General features: G+C 45.6%; 1 protein-coding gene across 5 annotated transcripts in view; it reads left to right on the top strand.

Moving 5' to 3' along the window:
• The first annotated feature begins 7,420 nt into the window (after window positions 1–7,420).
• Window positions 7,421–12,083, top strand: part of ACSL5 (acyl-CoA synthetase long chain family member 5) — a 51,433-nt gene continuing 46,770 nt past the window's right edge. For 3 of the 5 annotated variants that reach the window (XM_070363404.1, XM_005888661.3, XM_070363402.1), the window contains exon 1: window positions 9,920–10,188. In XM_070363404.1, the coding sequence (XP_070219505.1) occupies window positions 10,171–10,188 (18 nt within the window). In that variant the 5' untranslated portion in view covers window positions 9,920–10,170. Of the gene's footprint in view, window positions 7,572–9,919; window positions 10,189–10,444; window positions 10,583–12,083 lie in introns of those variants that run through there. The other 2 variants (XM_005888660.2, XM_070363403.1) reach the window with 2 other exon arrangements.

Raw genomic sequence — 12,083 nt, 5'->3', positions numbered from 1 at the left:
CAGAGGAGCCTGGTAGGCTACAGTCCATGGGGTCGCAAAGAGTCGGACACGACTGAGCGACTTCACTTACTTTTTCACTCTGCATATAAGTTAAATAAGCAGGGGGACAATATACAGCCTTGACATACTCCTTTTCCTATTTGGAACCAGTCTGTTGTTCCATGTCCAGTTCTAACTGTTGCTTCCTGACCTGCATATAGGTTTCTCAAGAGGCAGGTTAGGTGGTCTAGTATTCCCATCTCTTTCAGAATTTTCCACAGTTTATTGTGATCCACACAGTCAAAGGCTTTGGCATAGTTAATAAAGCAGAAATAGATGTTTTTCTGGAACTCTCTTGCTTTTTCCATGATCCAGCGGATGTTGGCAATTTGATCTCTGGTTCCTCTGCCTTTTCTAAATCCAGCTTGAACATCTGGAAGTTCACAGTTCACATATTGCTGAAGCCTGGCTTGGAGAATTTTGAGCATTACTTTACTAGCGTGTGAGATGAGTGCAATTGTGCGGTAGTTTGAGCATTTGTTGGCATTGCCTTTCTTTGGGATTGGAATGAAAACTGACCTTTTCCAGTCCTGTGGCCACTGCTGAGTTTTCCAAATTTGCTGACATATTGAGTGCAGCACTTTCACAGCAGCATCTTTTAGGATTTAAAATAGCTCAAATGGAATTCCATCACCTCCACTAGCTTTGTTCATAGGGATGCTTCCTAAGGCCCACTTGACATCACACTCCAGGATGTCTGGGTCTAGGTGAGTGATCACATCATTGTGATTATCTGGGTCGTGAAGATCTTTTTTTGTACAGTTCTTCTGTGTATTCTTGCCTCCTCTTCTTAATATTTTCTGCTTCTGTTAGGTCCATACCATTTCTGTCCTTTATTGAGCCCATCTTTGCATGAAATATTCCCTTGGTATCTCTTAATTTTCTTGAAGAGATCTCTAGTCTTTCCCATTCTATTGTTTTCCTCTATTTCTTTGCATTGATTGCTGAGGAAGGCTTTCTTATTTCTCCTTGCTATTCTTTGGAACTCTGCATTCAAATGTGTATTATATCTTTCCTTTTCTCCTTTGCTTTTTGCTTCTCTTCTTTTCACAGCTATTTGTAAGGCCTCTTCAGACAGCCATTTTGCTTTTTTATATTTCTTTTTCTTGGAGATGGTCTTGATCCCTGTCTCCTGTACAATGTCACGAACCTCAGTCCATAGTTCATCAGGCACTCTGTCTATCAGATCTAGGCCCTTAAATCTATTTCTCACTTCCACTGTATAATCGTAAGGGATTTGATTTAGTTCATACCTGAGTGGTCTAGTGATTTTCCCCACTTTCTTCAATTTAAGTCTGAACTTTAGTTTAATTTAATTTAATATGAACCTTAGTTTCCTCATTTTTAATTACCTTGATCAGCTCATGAGAGGATTAGGTGAAATAATAGATTTTTTTAAACTTTTTATTTTATATTAGAGCACAGTTGGTTAACCATGTTGTAATAGTTTCAAGTGTACAGCAAAGTGATTCAGTTAGACATATACAACTATCTATTCTTTTTTCAAAGTTTTTTTCCCCATTTAGGTTATATATAATATTGAGTAGTTACCTATGCTATGGGCTTCCCTGGTGGCTCAGCTGGTAGAGTCTGCCTACAATGCGTGAGACCTGGGTTCGATCCCTGGGTTGGGAAGATCCCCTGGAGGAGGGAAAGGCTACCCACTCCAGTATTCTAGCCTGGAGAATTCCATGGACTGTATAGTCCATGGGGTCACAAAGTGTTGGACATGACTGAGTGACTTTCACACACACACACCTGTGCTATACAGTAGGTCCTTATCAGTTACCATTTTACACAGAGCAGTGTGTAATAATAGCAGTTTTATAATAAGGAACTATTGTGTCAGTCAAGAAAATCATGACTTCTGTTGAATGAATGCTATATAAACTCAAAGAAACAAACTGATGCTGCTATAGAACCCAGAGGAACAAATGAAAGATTTCATTGTCTCCAAGAACACCCAGAGCAGGTATAAACGTGTTCACTGCTAACATCAGGTAATATCTCTTTTTGTTTATATGGTATAGGCATTAGGCCAGAGGATCTTTGGTCTAAATTAGTGTCCAGGAAAAATAGAGCATGAGTCACTTATGTAGTGTTAAAATTCCAAGCAGAAATATTTAAAAATTAAAAGCAGCAAATAAGATTGATTACTTAGTTTATTCAAAATGTTATCAATTCAACACATACTCCATATTTTAAAATTTGAGATTTTATGTTATTTGCTTCATAATAAGTCTCCGAAATTTGGTGTATTTTGTACTTAAGCACATCTTAATTCAGACTTTCTTTGTTACAAGTACTCAGTTGCCACCCGGAGAGACTGCTTACAGTATTGGACAGTCCACGTCTGAACCTTCACTCTGAGCTATGCGTCTAATCACCTGGGAGATAGAGATGTTTTCTATGGGGCTGTTGGTTCTGGGAATTCAGAGCCAGAGCCTCTCTGAGGACCTTCTCACTGTTCATCTGACTCTTAATTGCTCTTGCCTATAAAGGAGCAAGTTGTCTGTGTCACTGTGTTCCAACCTTGTTGACGTGACCCTGAGAATAATAGTTTTATATGATGCACTGAATCCCCTACGTGGGGCCATACAGTACATACTGGTGTGCTATGGTTTGCCGGTTGGGAATCTCAGATCCAAACTTGCAAGGCAATCTGCACCCTGAGGGTTGTCTGGGGGAGGGAGGCAAGCTTTTTATTGCAATCTGTGCAAAAACCATTCTTACCAATCAAGTGCTCAATCTTAAGTAACACCTCCTTCCCACAAAGAATGAGCAAGTGGCCTCATGAGCTCAGGTGCCCAAGCTGTTGCTGTCAGCCACTTGAGTTGAGCAAAACAAGCTCCTCCAGCCCCTGAGCCTTGGGGTCATCTTGTCCCATGTGGTTGACAGTGGGGCCCAGAAAAGCACTGTGGCCACTCCCAGAACAGCAGACAACAAAGCAGAAAGAGCTGGGGATGGCACAGCTGAAAGATGTGACCCACTGACACCCTGCCCCCAGCCCCACCCAGCGCCAGCCCAGCCCACCTTCAGCTGAGTGAAGCAAGGCTTTGTGTGGGAAGTGAACTCAGCCTCAGGAAGCACGTCCAGGAAGGTGGGAAGCCCTTCAGAGGAAGGGGAAGGGAGCCATTGTTCCACCCTGGGCATCAGGTTCTCCTTCCTGATGGTGGCCATTGGGCTTTCCTTCTTCTAGGCCAACGGTTCTTGATTCTCTTTGAGACACGAATCAGAGTTCCCAAGAGGAATGCATGTATAAACAAATGAGACTGCACAGGTTACATGGAATTAGTTCAGTTCAGTTCAATCACTCAGTCATGTCCAACTCTGCAACCCCATGGACGGCAGCAGGCCAGGCCTCCCTGTCTATCACCAACTCCCGGAATTTACCTAAACTCATGTTCATTGAGTCAGTGATGCCATCAAACCATCTCATCCTCTGTCATCCCCTTCTCCTCCTGTCTTCAATCTTTCCCAGCATCAGGGTCTTTTCAAATGAGTCAGCTCTTCACATCAGGTGGCCAAAGTATTGGAATTTCAGCTTCAACATCAGTCCTTCCAATGAATATTCAGGACTGATTTCCTTTAGGATGGACTGGTTGGTTCTTCTTGCAGTCCAAGGGACTCTCAAGAGTCTTCTCCAACACCATGGGATGATTACATGGAATGAGTCATCCTTAATCAATGTACTTGGGCTATGGACTCAGGACTACCTGAACTCAAAATCTGCCTTTCAGACTCTGCCAACTCTTAGCCACGTGCCTTGAGTGAGTTAACTTGACCTCCCTTAGCCTTCCCTCTTCTGCAAAATGATAATAACTTCTTCATTGGACTGCTGTAAGATTAAATGAGGTATTGCAGACAGTTCAGCCCAGCAGGGCCCCATGGGAAGTGCTCAATAATATTCACAATCATTTCAAAGGCCTTGGGAACGGAGTTGACCTGGGAACCTAAGAGTGCTCCCCTGATGGTGTACTCTGAGTGCCACTAGCCTTTTGAAACCTCAGATAACCAAGGAAAAGGTAGGTATGGAATTCTGATAATCAGAATAGTCAATTAGGGCAACTTTGTCAAGTTGAGGGAACTTTGTCCCTTCCTTTTCACATCTCAGTGGAAGGGAAAACTTCAAAGTTAGCTCTGCCATGTGGGAAGCTAAAGGTTAATCCATCACAGCTTACATTTCATCCAATTTGTACCATTGCACCCTCTGCCCTGCTGTCCAACTGACTCCTGGGAGGGACATGACATCTCTTTCCTGTCTGATTCATCAGACAGGAGTTAACATGAATAGGTTCAGCCTATAGCTCTAGGATTCTTCCCACTCCAGTATTCTTGCCTAGAGAATTCCATGGACAGAGGAGCATGGCGGGCTACAGTCCAGGGGGTCGCAAGAGTTGAACATGACTGAGCAACTAAACCACCACCATAGCTCTAGGACTCTGCTTCTCTTTATTCTTGGGTCATGTTGCCTGACTTCTAAAGTCTTAGATTAGCAGTTGAAACAGCCTCAGATCTTTCCTTGATAAGTGTTTGCCAGGCACCACATGTCTCAGCTACTCCACCCGTCCTGTGCCGCCCCTTCTCATCTCCAGCTTCCTTCTTTGCCCTCCCTCGGAATGCCGATGGTGAGCATTGTTGAGCGGCTATTCCGGAATCTGAACCCAGTGAAGTCTTCTAAAGCAGAGGAGCCAGAAATGCAAGATGAGTCATCTATGTTCTGAGGGCAGAGGCTTTATTCAAAGGAGAAATTCCACTTTAAAAATATAGGAAACCTGGTTTCTACTTCCAATGACCTGCCAGCCCTATCACATGAGGTATCTTGGCTGTTTCCAGACTGTGTTACAAAACTCTGGACTGTTGGCTTCTGGTCTTCTCCAACTGTTGTAAATGAGATGTGTGGTTCCTTTGTCCCTACAAAAGGGAAAATAGTGTACACCGTTCCCCTCCTGCTGACCAGAGCAGCGAGCGTGTGTGTCAGAAATACAGCTATTGGGTCAGACTCCTTGCCTCGGACACCTCACCCTTGAAAGACATAAAACAATGAAGATTTGCACTTTTTAGAGGCAATGGGATGCCTGGACTGGCAAGGGGCTTGGTTTTTATTGATTTCTCAACGCAAATGGCTATGTGAAGGGAGGGACACGTGGAGGGTGTTGCAGAGCATTGTCGAACATGTGGATTTTTGAAGAAAGAGGCTGTAGGAAACCATAGTTGAGCGTGAGACAGTGTGGTCTGCTAAGTAGTGGAAGCCTGGGTTCGGGACTCCCCTCTCCTACTAAACTGATGACTCACCCTTGCTGGCTGCTTCATCTTTTGGGGTCTCGGGTGCCCTGGAGAATAAAGTTATGGTTGTTAGATCAGGGGGTGCCCCTTCCACACCCACACTCATACCCACATGGGTCATCCAGCTAGGATGCCAGCGCTGATTTACATAAAGCAGGGTGAGAGGCGACACTTCCTGCTAGTGTCAAAGCACCCTCCAGGTCTCGGCCCCTCGCTGGGCTTGAGCATCACCTCTCTTCTAGGGCACGTCACGAGTTCCACTCTGCGTCAAGTTGTCCTCCCAATTATAGGGTCACCAGAGCCAAAATGGCCCAATGCAGAGTTCTTTTTAACAGTCCAGTAGTTGAGCCCATGGACGATGGGGTGGCTGCTTGGAGCAGTGGTGGTCCAAGTGTGTCCCCCAATCAGCAGCCTCCACATCACCTGGAATTGTTAGTAATGCAGATTCTAGGGCCCTGACCCAGGCCCACTGAGTCAGAAACGCCAGCATGGGCCCAGCCATCAGCATAACACGCTCTCCAGGGAACTATATAGCTCCCTGGGGTTTGGGAACCACTCAGAGCATCGTGCTCTCAGGCAAGTGTGGTGTCAGCAGGTGTTCAGTGGGTTGCTACTTAACTCAAGTTGACATTACCCCAATCAAATGAGAATCCTGCCCCCAGTTCCTATTGAACTATATCTTTGTCTAAGCTACCTCTTAGAAGACTTTTTGTTTCAGGTCCCAGGTCAGGCTTAGGGCTGCGGGGCAAGAAGTATGTCTGTGGAATTAATGTGCCGACAACCTAGATGAGATTCTGGCCACCTGAGACCTCTTACTATTAATGAGGACTTGACGACTCCTCCAGGCCGAGTCAGCAGGAAGTGGTGTTGCCTTCTGATTTAGATATTGGCCACCTGACCAAATTCAGCGAGCAGAAACCTAATGCAGCATTTCCACGAATTTCTGCAGGCCTGATACTCAGAAAGCATTCAAGTATTTGAGGTCTGCCTGTGGTGAAATGAACGTTTAGCAACAAAGCAGCCCCATACAAAGGTCCTGTGTGGTGGTCTGTGGCTCTGGGTCAGGTCCGGCCTTAACTGCTAACCGACTGCATGATGCTGGGTGATTTTTTTTTTCACCTGAAAAGGCCTCATTGGCCTCACCCATAAAATAGAGATTGCTCTCCAGAGTTGCTTGCGTGCCCATCCAGCATTTTTGCGTAGTGATGATGCCTTGCAGTCTCGAAGATTTTGGACTGGAGACTGATGACGAGTGACTTTAAAATGGAAAGAGAGAGGAGGACAGGCTGAACTGTGATGCCTTAGCAACCCTGCTTCTTCAGTGCTCGCTCAGCTGTGGGTGGTGCAGGCTGTACCCATCATTCTGGGTTCTAAATCCGACCCAGCTATGCCTATCCCTCTGTCTAGATTCTAGAGTGACTTGAAAACATTGTAATTCACTAATTTCCTGTCGTAGTATTTCCAACCATATAGAGAATGTTCCAAAAGTCTTAGACTAGTTTTGTGCTTTAATAAACTCAAGTGTCAATATTAAATTGAAAAAAAAAAAAAAAAAAAACATTGTAATTCTAGAGGGGTCACCAGCCCATTCCAGAAGATGGCTTATCTCTAAAAGACAGACCTCTGCTTATCCGAATCTTAAAGTTATAACTGGAGCCACTTAGAGTGGTGTCTCAATTTTCTCTCCCCCTAAAATCAAGGAGCACTTTCCCCCTCTTAGAGGAAACTAAGTTTTCCCTCTAAGGTTACTTAGACCTTCCTCTTCCTATCACAATCTCAGGGATTCTGCCCAAAAATGAAGATGCAAAGCCTTGTTTGCCTCCTCCTCTTCCCCAAGGTATGGGCTTTATAAAAGGTTTTGCTTGTTATAAGTTAGCTTTCTGACCTGAGAACTCTCTCTCTCCCTTTCATTCTCTTTCTCTCTCCTTCCTTTTCTTCCTCTAAAGCCCATTGCATAACAATCTCCTGTTTTAACCTTTTGCCAAATCCTACACTTCTCACTGCCAGAGGTTACTGTGCAAATGTTTGAATAGGTAATGTCTACCTTTGAACCTCTATTGCAATAGGTTCAAAGGTTCCATGAAAGCTGGTTAGCCACTCTCAGTACGATACACATTGGCTTCAGGTGTGGTCCCGACTCCAGCGCTAAGGAAAAGGCAGAGGCTCCTGAATGTTGTGCTGAACCAGAACAGACAGCTGTGAGGGGCACATTTCCTGGAACCCAGGAGTGAGCAGACTCTTACAAGGTAAACTGCAATAATGCTACCCGCTCTATAGCTTATATGATATGGGATAGTAGAGATGGGGGTAACTGGGGAGAAAAAACTTGGACGTTTTTCTCAGCCTAAGGCTCTTTTACAAGATGAAATAGCATTTGTTTGCATAGTGATCTTAGTTGACCTGCATGGGAGGCAAAAAAAATCAGCTGCAAAAGGGGAGTGGAGACATGGAAGGAATCTGAACTGCTAGCAGGAAATGGACTTGGAAGAGAGAGTGGTTGATTTCACTAAGTGCAAATAAAACAGACTTAAAAGCTTTAAGGGTTATAGCCAAAGCCAAGATGTAGGTCTCCTTCATCTTCCATTTTGAAATGTCTGTATGATTGGAAAGGCCATCGGACAGCTGCAGCCCCTCCCGTTTGGAAGGAAGCAGGGAAGGGAACCCTTAGCAGACTTGCTGTCCGATGCTGGGGTCTGTACTAGATGTGTGTTATACATTGGCTTATTACCTCCTGTAAGGTAAGGGGGTATCATTCCCATATCACAGGTGAATAACATGCCTCTGGGCTCTTAAACAGCTCGGCCTGCGCTGCATAGCTAAGAGGAGGTGGGGCAAGAATCTGAGTCCTGATCGGTTTGCTGCCTGATGCAGAATTCTTGAGTGCTGTGAAAACTGTCCATCATTCCCTCAAAATTTGGCAGTGTCCCTGGTGTGTGTATAGGATTGAACAAGAATGCATCTCCAGGTGCTAGAGCTTTAGAACCACCCAGAATCTTCCAAACTTGAGCGTTTGATCCTGGAGAAAACCATCTTCTCCTGGTCCTAAGCTCTTCGTCTGGTTGGTAAAAGAAGAAAGCACCCAGGGAAAAGCCCAGCAGCATTGAATGGCTGAGATTCGACACCCATTCTCCCATCCTCTGCTTTTTGCTGGAGGGAGCTACCCCTGGGGAGATGAGCTTGGAAACTTAGCAAAGACAAGTGTTCCTCCAGCCAAGAGATGAACCCAAATATGGAAAGGCGGTGGGGGGGGCACCCTCATCCTAACCTACTTCAGCTTTCTTCCATGTCTAAAGTGGGATCCTGTGAGGTCAAGGGACCAGCTCCTATGTTCCCTGATATTGGGGCGTAGCTCACTCTGGTTTTTCTGGTTGGAAGCTTTGAGGAACTCCTCTGTGTAGAAAGGGAATCCTAATACATCTCTAGTGAAGACCGGGGCTCTTGTTGGTTTTACGTTGAGCCTTCTTAAAGGGACTGAGGTTGGGGGAAAGTGCTGCTTAATTCTGGGGTGTCTGAGAGGTGGTGGGGAGAGATAGGGTTGGGAAAGGGTAGGAACCTCGTTTTTTTCTGCCTTCACATCTGAGAATAGAAACTCCCATGCCCTTCTGTAGCCACAGCAATAGGTGAATCTGATGAGACTACTATGCGTCCTGATGCCCTGAAGACCAGTCCTCAAGACGCTTTCAAGGTGTCTTCACATTCAAAGCAATTTTGATAATAATTGTTATTGTTTAGTCACTAAGTTATGTCCAACTCATTTGCAACCCCATGGACTGTAGCCCGCCAGTATCTTCTGTCCATGGGATTTCCCAGGCAAGAATACTAGAGCGAGTTGCCATTTCCTCCTCCAGGGGATCTTCCCAACCTAGGAATCCAACCTGTGTCTCCTGAACTGCAGGCAGATTCTTAACCAGTGAGCCACAGGGAAGCCCCTTTTATAAAAATATCAAGAAGTAGTCTGCCTTTTCACTGCTGTTGTCTCACGAGTGTACAGTGAAGTTTTTCAGAGGCTCCTGCGAGATGCAGGGTCAGTCTGACAGCTAATGGCATACGTGCTTGTGGGTTCCTGATTTTACAATTTCTCAGATTTTATCTGGGAGGTGACGGTGCGAGCTGCAAACATTTTTAATTAAACATTGGAGGCCTGAAGAGGATGTGTCAGAGGAAACAGACTCTCCGCGCTGTCCCTGTGGTTCTTGATGTGCTTGTTTTGCTGGCTTTTTCAGCACAGCTCCAGGATCTGAGGCAGGCAAGAGGGGACTGGGGAGAGGTGACAACATGCATGGCTGGCCAGCAGAGCTGGCTTCCAGGTGTCCACATGGTCCTGGGAAGGATGTGAGGGCCGAGGTGCCCTGTGGTTGGACCTCATTGTCCCAGGAATCCAGCATGGGTCTCACCTCTCTGACAAGGGTGGTCTGCGAGGGGCACCTCCATCATCTCCGTCTGGTTCTCCGTCATCAGGCAGACAGAGCATGAGCTGTGAATGCAGGCTGGCTGCTGTATCAGCCCTCAGGGACTGCCAGTTAAGGCTCTGAAACCCAGCCAGAGGAGCTTTGGCGGCTTTTCTCCTTCTGGTCAGAACACTTCCACTTTCTGTTGTGAAAGAAAAACCAGGAAGTGAAGTCCCCGAGCACGTTAGAAGCCCGCTGTGTCCTGACTCCTGACTCAGGGCAGCTCAGACTCGGGGCTGACGGCTTGGAACCAGAGATCCTCAGCCTGCAGGGATGCTCTGAAGCCCCCCTGACCCTGGAGGAGCTGGGGTGAGGGGTGAGGACTCGCAGCAATTCATTTGCCAGGACTCACAGGCACTCAGAGCCAGGAGGCTCCACTCACTGGGAGCACCAAGAGATGTGGTCCCCTCACAGGGTAAGGGGGCAGGGGTATTTGGCAAGGGGTCTTGTGGGTGTGGGGCAGTAGCCTGGGGGGCATCCTGACCCCCAGCTCTGGGGAGCTTGGAACTTCCTGTGTCCCAAGCACGTGTCGGCACTTGCTTTCTCCCCGGTCTCTGAAGGACTTTTTTAAACCCTTCTCATCAGGAAGGTCAAGGGGGAGGAGGAATGTGGAGCAGGAATTGGTTTTCTTTTCTCCTGCCTCTCTTGGGGAAGGGAACCAAAACCCAGACCCCTTTTTGAGGGCCTGAGGCTCTGCCTACAGCTCCCCTGGGCTGCGCTAGGAGGGAAGAGAAGAGCACTACTGAGTCATGTTTGACTCTTTGTGACCCCATAGCATGCTAGGCCCCTCTGTCCATGGAATTTCCCAGGTAAGAATGCTGGAGTGGTTGTCATTTCCTTCTCCAAGAGATCTTCCCAACCCAGGGATCTGGGCTGGAGGGTGCCCTCAATTTTCCTGATGGATTTTGAGATCTTCCGAGGGGAAGAGCTGCTAGATGTGTGACAGATGGAATGAATGCTTTCTGGATGAAGCTGAGTCTGTTTTAAGGGGTAGGGCCACAAGTTGGCCTTCAAGGAGTGAGTGTTGGGAAGGGATTTCATTATTGGAGCTTACTCCCTTCTGTGGGTATCTGTCTTTTTGGTTATTTGAAAAGCAGGATTGAATCTAAACTCTGATTTGTAGGTAATTAGTAGTCTTCAAAAGTAATTAAATTAAGCTAAATTTAATTTAATTTAAAAATAAAAGATTGATCCGGTTAAAAATTTTTAAAAGGAGTCATTGGTTTGGGGGATACTGCCCTCTGTATTCCAGCATGGGAGTTACTTTATGGTTGTTCCCTCCAATTGATAAATATTTGAGGTTGAACACTGAATAGTCTTGGAAGAGACGTCATATAACTTCTTGTAAGTATCACTTATGCAGTTGGCACAAAAAAAGGAACAGAACCAGAAATAAAACAAGAGTCACAAATAATTATAGAACAGACAGGCAATAGAGCTAAGTAACGTAGATTATATGAAATAAGATGCAGGTCGGGGTGGGGAAGTCTGACAGAATGCAAGGCAGGCACACCCCAGATAAACATAGTCCAATTCAATCCCTAGGTAGGGAAAATCTCCTGGAGAAGGCAATGGCAACCCACTCCAGTACTCTTGCATGTAAAATCCCATGGACGGAGGAGCCTAGTAGGCTACAGTCTATGGGATCACAAAGAGTCAGACACGGCTGAGCAACTTCACTCATTCAATGTAATATTGTTTTGTTTTGGTTTTTTTCCTAAATATTATCCAGACCAAACAGGATGCTTCAGCCAAGTATATTTGTTGAGGTCCTGACCTAAAATAATCTTTTATCCGAGTCATATTCTAACTCTCTGGGGGCAATGACACCTAAAATAATATCAGTGTATCATTGAATGCCTGAATGCTAAACATGCAGGGGGAACTCCAGATAAAAGAAGTGGGCTGGGTGTTAGGGAAGGAGAAAGTATACAGAAACGAAGCGAGAGAGGGAAGAGGAAACCAGTTAAGCACCAGATCATCATGGGTACTCTGACATTAAGACAATATTAGGAGATAGGTGGTGAAGGGAGTAGGCTCAGAGAGGTGAAGCCAGCTGTCAACTGGAATTGAAGCTACAGTCCATATGATGCTAAAAGACATGTTCCATCCACCTCTGTGTGGAGTTAGCCCTTCTTTGGATTTCCTAGATATTTTCATTTGTAAAAAGATTCTTATGTATGGTGACCTAGGTGGTAGGTAGGTAGGTAGATATTGACTTCATGTATCTATTAGAGACTTTTTAGGTTGACATTTTTCTAGAATGCAAATAGTACAGCTATCATTCATTGACTATTTACTGTGGGGGCA

This window comes from Bos mutus, chromosome 26, assembly GCF_027580195.1.
Source record: "Bos mutus isolate GX-2022 chromosome 26, NWIPB_WYAK_1.1, whole genome shotgun sequence".
NCBI lineage: Eukaryota > Metazoa > Chordata > Mammalia > Artiodactyla > Bovidae > Bos > Bos mutus.
The sequence above is the reverse complement of the archived record's forward strand: the minus strand, read 5'-3'. Positions and strand labels throughout refer to the sequence as shown.